Source organism: Pteropus medius, unplaced genomic scaffold (assembly GCF_902729225.1).
Source record: "Pteropus medius unplaced genomic scaffold, Ma_sr-lr_union100, whole genome shotgun sequence".
Lineage (NCBI taxonomy): Eukaryota > Metazoa > Chordata > Mammalia > Chiroptera > Pteropodidae > Pteropus > Pteropus medius.
The window spans coordinates 22,773,326-22,781,090 of NW_024351729.1; the positions used below are offsets into that span (position 1 = coordinate 22,773,326).

General features: G+C 57.8%; 1 protein-coding gene across 1 annotated transcript; it reads right to left on the minus strand.

Annotated features, from left to right (window-relative positions):
• Nucleotides 1-208: 208 nt before the first annotated feature.
• Nucleotides 209-3,665, minus strand: FEV (FEV transcription factor, ETS family member). Its single transcript, XM_039844158.1, has 3 exons — nt 3,614-3,665; nt 2,805-2,879; nt 209-795 (listed from the first exon to the last, which is right to left on the minus strand). The coding sequence occupies exons 1-3, from the start codon at nt 3,663-3,665 to the stop codon at nt 209-211; spliced, it is 714 nt and encodes a 237-aa protein (XP_039700092.1).
• Nucleotides 3,666-7,765: the final 4,100 nt, after the last annotated feature.

Genomic DNA, 7,765 nt, shown 5'->3' on the forward strand with positions numbered 1-7,765 from the left:
CCTGGGGGGATGGAGGGGGGGAATCATTAAAGGAAGATTGAGAAGGCTTCAGTACCCTTCCCCCAGGGCTCCGTGCAGGGGATGGAGTCAAATCTGAGGTCAAATGAACAGTGGGGAGGCGTCAGGCCCCCTCCCCAGGACGTGGATGGGAAGGACCGAACGATGCTCGGGCGTCTGGGAAAGGGTGCGCGGCACCCAGCCGCCCCGTCTAGTGGTAATGGCCCCCCAAGTGCGAGGCGGCGGCCACTGCGCCAAAAGGCCCGGGCGGGGGCTGCAAGCCCGGGCTGGGGTAGAGCGCAGCGGTGGCGGCCGCGGTGGCGGCGGGGCCGGGGCCCGGCCAGTAAGAGAAACCCGCCGGCGCGACGCCGGCGGAGGCGGCCATGAGGTTGAGTTTGGAGAGGCCGGGGAAGGGCAGCGGTGCGAGGCCGGCCGGCAGCTTGTAGAGCGCGCCGTCCTGGGCTGCGGCGGCCGCGGCAGCAGCGGCGGCCGCGGCGTGGGCGTGCGCGGGGGGCGGCTGGCAGGCCTGCGCTAGGCCCTGGAAGTCGAAGCGGTAGGCGTAGCGCTTGCCGTGCACCTTGCTCATGATGTTCTTGTCGTAGTAGTAGCGCAGTGCCCGGCTCAGCTTGTCGTAGTTCATGTTGGGCTTGCTCTTGCGCTCTCCCCAGCGCCGCGCCACTTCGTCTGGGTCCGTGAGCTTGAACTCGCCGTGGCCCCCCTCCCACGCGATGCAGCCGACGTTGGCACGGTCCGCCAGCAGCTCCAGCAGAAACTGCCACAGCTGGATCTGCCCACTGCCTGTGGGGAGGGGGGCGGTCAGCCACAGGCTCCATGGGGGAGGCTGAAGGTGGGGGAAGAGGCGAGGCGGGAGACAGATCCAGCCCGCGGAAAACGGTGTTCGGGAGGGAAAGGATAAGCCCAGCTGTGTAGCTGGGCGCAGCTGGAGCGTCTGGCCAGAGAGGGGCTGATCAGCAAAGCCGTCCTAGCCATTACCTCGCTTTTCCACAATGAAAATACGGCTCACACTTAGGAGGACGCAGCCCCGCGGGCGCGTGGCTTTGTAAGAACTGGGGGCATAGAGCGGAGCATCGCCTCCTCTGCATGGAGGCAGTAGCGCGGCGAGACACATTGGCTCTCGGAGGTGAGCAAGGACCCGATATCAGCCCCTACTGTTACCTCCGCTAGGAGTCCTAATTCAGGGCAGAGCCTGCACAACCGCAGGAGGGGTGGACTGCCCAGGTGGTGGGACTGCCACATCCCAGCTGGATCACATCCAGAGATCCAGAGAGAAGCGCAGGCTTGCAACAGGACCGCCCCCACCACTGCAAGGCCCAGCCCCCAAAGGCATACAACTGCACCGCAGCTTGAGGTGGGAAAGAGGTGATGGCCGGCATCCTTGTGGTACCACATCGACAGGAATGAGGACAGTGGCCCCCTAGGCGTGAGAGGAGGGGCAGCCTCTGAAAGCTCCCCACCTCCGCCATGGGCTGGTGCTCAGAGCGCTGTGCTGGCACTAAATGCGTTCGGCCTCTTTTTCGGAACAGGCGGGATTCCCAGCATGCGAAGATGTCATACTTCCCCAGGGGGAGATGCACAGCTCTGAGGAGAGGGTCTGAGGCCGGGAAGCTGCTGTGCTTGGCTCCCTGCCTTCTCCCATCTTTGGTCCATCTCCAGGCTCTTCTGCCCTCTCCAGATTCTGGAGTTGTTGGAAGCGGCAAGGAGGTTTTCCCCAAATATGCATGATGAGAGAGTAAGACGCCCCAGAACTCCTGCTCCCCTGTCTTGGAGCCTCAATCAGACAAATGGAAAAACATTTTTGGATACAATCCACCCCCCTCTTTTAGAATAAAATGGATTTTCCTAGAAGTTGTCTGATTATTACTTCAAATCGGGTCTGGTGAACCTCTCTTGCTTTTTCAATGACTTGCTCAGAACCCAGGTGCTGCCGTTCACAATTTCAACCCTCACCCCTCCGTACAAGCCCGGCAAGGAGATACCTGGCTCCAGGTTGGGAGAGTTGAGGTTTAGGGTCAGAAGCAAGGGAAGGTTTGGGTGAAAATGTGCAAGTGGCATTGATGCATGACATCAGAGGCTTGGAAACGAATTCCTATTGGGAGCCGTATTCCCTTTTGAATAAAGCAGTTGCCAATTTTGTTTTTACAGTTACTATAACTCGGCGAGATATAGGGTATTTTGTGTGTGTCGGGGGATGGACCGTGGGGAGGCTTTGCTTGGAAGGCTAGCCAGGCTACCTTCCTACCAACAAGTCAAAGCCAAGGATCATCTAGCCACCAGCAGAGAGCTGGCTGTGAACCTGGGAATCAACTGCAATGACCCTGTGGACTTGGCCCGCAGAGCCTGGCTACTGTGGGTCAGTGAGGCAGGTAGGCGCTGCCCCGAGTACTAGTGGTGACACGGCCTGGAGTGGCCAGGGAGTAAATCTCTGGGTCCCTTTGCCCAGTGGTGCCAGGGCCTTTCACTCCTGCTCCCAGAAGGGAAAGGATGCCAAGCGTCTCAGTTCTGTCCCCACGGTGAGAGAAGAGTGAGTGGGGGCGGGGATCCTCTCCCTCTGCCCTGGTCTACAAGGTCAGAGCTGGGACTCCAAAGATTCAGGAGCCCAAGGCCATTGAATGCCCCCCTCCTTAACCTCCCCACAATCATGTCGGGATCCTCTGCTTCCTAGAGCCTGGTAGTGCACAACGCATCCTCTGTTCTGGAAGCGGTGGCGCCCATCCTTCCTGGGTGGGTGCTCTGGCTCCCGCCCACTGTCCTCGCCCCTGCCCACCCAGTCTGGCCAGCCAGCTCACCTTTTTGTACCGCAGGGCTCAACGGCCCCCACCCTGGGCTCTTCCCTTCCTTGAAGAGACCGTCTCCGACGGGATCTGTGGAAGCAGAAGAAAACAGGCGGTCTCAGGCGGGGTTGTAGGATTGACCCAAAGGGCTCCGGGTCAAGGCTTGAGAAAGGGTGCCTTGGCTCCTGGTGTTAGGCTGGGGGCCCGAGCTGCCCGGCTCCTCCTCCCGGAGCCTGGCCCCGGCGTGCGCCGCGTGGAGCCCCTCCATAACGCCCAAGTCAGGAAACGCGTCCAGGAAAAAGGAAATCCGCTTTCCGAACGGGCCGGCGGGAGCCTTATAAAGCCGAGCCGGGACTGCGTCAGCCGAGCCGGAGCGCACGGAGCCCAACCGAGAAGAGAAGAGAAGAGGGCGCCTGGAAGGCTGGGCCGGTGGGAACGATCGAAGCATGGAGGTGAGGAGCCACGAGGGCGCAGGGGCGACGCCCGGCGGACCGCAACCTCCCGACACTGCACGCGTACTGAGTCCCCCACTACACCGAAGACCCCTGCTCCCCCTCCGGGCTCTTTCAGCCCCTGAGCGGGCGCCCTCTGCCTCCCAGGCTCCTGCTCTGCTCACTTCGAGTCCTCTAGACCTCACACTAAAGCCCCAAAGCTCTCCATCTGCCTTTCACGTCCTCCAATGCCCTAGATTGCTCAGTCCTTCCAGGAATCCGAGTCTCTGGACCGCGCCCCTTCCCCTGGACCCCAGTGTCCGTTTCCCATGCCCCAGCCCAGACTTCCCGCCCTGGTCCTGGTGCCTCCAGCCCCCAGCTGGTCCCTGGTACCTGGCAGGTACATGTTGATCAGCAGGGGCTGGGAGGCTCCGCTCTGTCTCATCGCCGCCAAGAGGCTGGGAGGTGGGAGGTGGGGGGGTACGAGAGGGGGACAGGCTTTGCGCTCAGGCACCCAATCCCGCCCAGGCGACCATGGTGCCAGGGAGAAGAGAGGCGCGAGGTCCCAGGGCCTGGCGGGGGAGGCTGCCCAGTGGCGGGGATGGAGGGGTCTGGAGCAAAGCTCCCAGTTACCAGGCTTGAACCTCCGGCCCCCCCGCGCGGGCAGGGGCCGCAATTTCCGTTTAATTAAAGCTCAGCGCCTCAGCCCCCGGACCCCGCCCCCGCCCCTCTTATCGCCCCATCGCAATAAAGTCTCCAACGCGCGGCGCCGCAGCCAAGCGCACCCGGCAGCCCCCCGCGCCCCGCAGCCGGGAGACGAGCGGGGGATGGGCTTGGGCCTCGCGCTGTGATAGGGGTCGGGAGCGCGTTTCTTTTCCGCCTCCCTGACTCTCAGCAAACATCGTTGGGGCGGAGAACCCGGCCCCACCTCCGACCCCCGGGGCCACAGCCCCTTCTTCCCGCCCATTCTCGCCCCCCTCACCGCTCCACTTTCCTCCCTTCCTTCCCCACCCCCACCCGGGTTCCCGTCTCCAGGCTGCGTTATCTGCATCTTCACTTTTAAATTTCCGCTTCCCTCCCTCTCGCCTGTCGCTGCGCTCCCGGGCCGGGCAGCCGTTGCTCCCTTCATCTCCGCCCCCCTCTCCCCGGAGCCCTCTCCCTCCTCCTCCTCCTCTCCCATTCTCTGCTCTTCCCTGGAGACCCGATTTCCTTCCCTGTCTGCCTCTTGCTTTCACCCACTTCAAGGCTTTCTAGGGCTCCCGGCCCTCTGGAGCAGTGCTGGGGCGTCTCCGCCACAACTTCTAGGGGGTTGTCCTTTGTCCCCCTGTCTAAATCTCTCCTACTGCCATCTTCCCTCCTGCCTCCTCTCTCCCTCTGTCCTATCACTTTACTTCGCCTCCTTTTCTCGTTCTTCTGTTCCCACTAATCTGTGGTATACAGTAAGCTCATGACCCCCCTTCCATTTCTTCGGCGAATATTCCCATCCTGGTTATCCCTGAGCCAGGCTGAAATTGGCACCTTGCTCTAATAGGAGTAGAGGGACTGAAACAGGGTTGTGTACTGTACAAGGCCCCCAACCCAGGGGGAGTGGAGGCCGAAATCCGCTCCAAAAAGGGGGCAAAGATGCTGATTGTGTATTAGCAAAGCTGATGTAGTTCCCAGGTGGCCTGGAGTCTCTCGGTGCCTGTGGGGTTTCCCGACTCCGAAAAGGCTGCTAAGGAAGGATGCTAGCTAAACACTAGCTCTGGGCCAGGAGCCCACCTGCAGCCACGTAGCACTTGGCGGCTACTGTCAGAATGGATCATCTCAAGGTCTTTCTCTCCTACTGCTGGAGCCTAGGAAGTTACCAGTTACCAGGCTGCTTGGAACCCTCCGGCCTCCCGCGCGGGCGGGACTCCGGGGCACATAGATTAGAGTTGGCAAGTTTACTGCAGGACCCCTGGTCCAGGAGCGCCTGCCTGAGGATGGCTGGAAAGTCTCACTCAGTGGATTCTACAGGTCTCTCAATTCTTCCTCATTTGTTGTAACTGCTGGAGTGTTTGTCTTTATTGGAGGAGGGTGCAAAGGTCTGAGGGAGCCATGGAGGAGTGTGGGAGGCAGAGCCTAAGGGAAAATGGGGAATCCCAGGACCCTAGAGGATTCTCAAGGGGCAGGATGTGGACATGGAATATGGTAGGAGCAAAAATGAGAGGTTGTGATGCCCCTTGGAGACCAAATTCAGAGCTTCACAGGAGAGGAGGGCCTTGAGAGTATGACAAGTTCCAATCTCTCTCTCTTCCCTGCCTTCCTCTGATAGAAAACAAGAAGCAGGTCAGAGCTGGGAGAGTGGGGAGGCAGCAAGGTTCACCCACTTAATGTTCTTACTGGAAGGCCGAGACAGAAAGGAGAGGCTCTCAGAGTGGGGGGTCTATCCAGACATCCCAGCTGTGAACTGGTGAAGGATCAACATCTCAGGCTCTGAGCCCATATCTTACCGAAGACTCAAGTGCTAAAGACCTATGTGAGCTTCAGGAAGAGTTGTTCCCCAACACCACCTGGGTCTTGATTGCACCAGAAAGAAATCGCCTTCCTCCCGTTCCCTTTGGTCTTTGGCTGAGTGCAGCCAGTGGGCAAGTCCCAGGCAGGGAGCAGGTACCACAGGGCTCTGCAGACCATCAACCTGCCTGGCATGGGAAGAAGATGGGAAGGTGAAAACACTCAGGCCCAGCAGGGCCTCCATGCACCCCCCTCCCTTTTAGTTGCCAGTGTGGGGAGCACACTGGATCTGAGAAAATCTAGAAGGTCCATGCCTGCAAAGGCTACTATAAATATTAGCTCCACCAAATCCCTGGTTGTACCGGTGGGAGAGGGCTCTGTTTAGGGTCACATTGTCAGTTCCCGAAGCCATCTTGCTGATGTTTTCCAGCAGCCATAGACCCTCTTAGTGGTGGAGATGAGACTCCCTTCACCCATTGTCTGTCCCCCAAAACAGGGAGTGGGGAGAGGGGCTGCTGGGCTCTGAGGCCAGTTTGTCTGGATTCAACTCTGGGTCCCCCATTTCCTAGTTGTGTGGCTTTTGTAGAAGTTACATAATCTCTGTCTCTTCATCTGTAAAGTCAGGTTTACAGTATTTATCATATAGAATGATAAGGCTTATACAACATATGCTGAGTGATCGGACAAGGCTCTATACATTTAGCTGTTATTATTGCCATACCCCAAGGAAAAAATTAGGAGCCTGTGACCAGGCAGGAACCCCAGGCTCCTCTGGGGCCCAAAAAGGTTTGGGGGCTCTGTTGACACCTTAGGTCAGCCTCCACTTAACAGCCTGGATTTGGGGTCAGGAGTCCTGTGTTCAAGTCCTGGCTTTGTCACCAATTAAGTGGATAACCTTATTGAGGCTTCTCCCTCTCAAAAGAGCTCCAGTTTCTTCACTATTGAAATAGATGAAGCATGGAATGTGTTAACAGGATCAACTGCAACAGTGGCCATGGACTCTAGACCCCACCTAGGTACAAAGCAGAATTCATACCCCTCCTAAAGCTCTGTCCCTTGGTTTCCCAACTGAACCCTGAGATCCATGGGGGGAGGCAGAGGAAGGAGCATCCTAGATGACTGCCCAGTCCTTTTCCATAACACCACAAGCCTTTTCAGGAGTTTTTCATTGAATCCTCACAACATCTCTGTGACACAGACAAGTCAGGGATCAGTAACCCCAATTCACAATAGAAGGAATTGAGGTTCAGAGGTACTATGTGATAGGGTCTCAGGCGTTCTACTTCTTGTCCAGGGCTCTTTCCTGGAGCAGATGCCTGACTTTGCACCCCTGGGGACTTCCAGGTCCAAGTCTGACTGTCCTCCAACATTACCCTGCCTCCCCTGAGCTGGGGCAATGATCTAGGCCACTCCTTACCATACCATTAATAGGTCCACTAGGGGCTTAAAAACACAAACAAGATAAGGGGAGTCCCCAGGACCTTGGAGTCCCTGCCTATATGGGACTGAGGGTATCATTAACTGGGCAAAAGAGGGAACTGAGAAGAAATTACACTGGTGACAAGGACTCTGATGGCTGCTGTCTCACTCAGCCCCACCATATCTGTGCGCTTCTGTCACCTGCCACAGAACCAGGCTCACTGCGGTCCAGGGCTAAGAGGTAGCCTCTCCAGCTCATAAGTTCTCTAAAGAGTGGGGAGGGAGAGGACGAATGAAGAGGGGGTTGTTTGGAATAGCTAAGAATGAGGGTATGAGAATGCTTTGTACTTGCTGGAGCCCAAACCATGTAAGGGATTGTTATTATTTAGACAAAGGGTCTGGAGGTTCTGCTCAGAGAGAGGAAGTCTTCCCCCTTAGAAGGCCCTGGGAGATAGAGGAACTTCCCACTAATTCCTCCTCTCACATATTTGCTCTTCCGTAAAGCAGAGATTGTATAAAGCTCAGAAAGGGGTGCAGGTTTTCCAAAGATGGAGAGAGACCCAGGGTGACAATAAAGGCTGGAAATGCCCTAGAGGCTAGAAAGGAACACAACAGATCTCCTGCATCGAGCTAAGGAGGCCCTAGCCTACA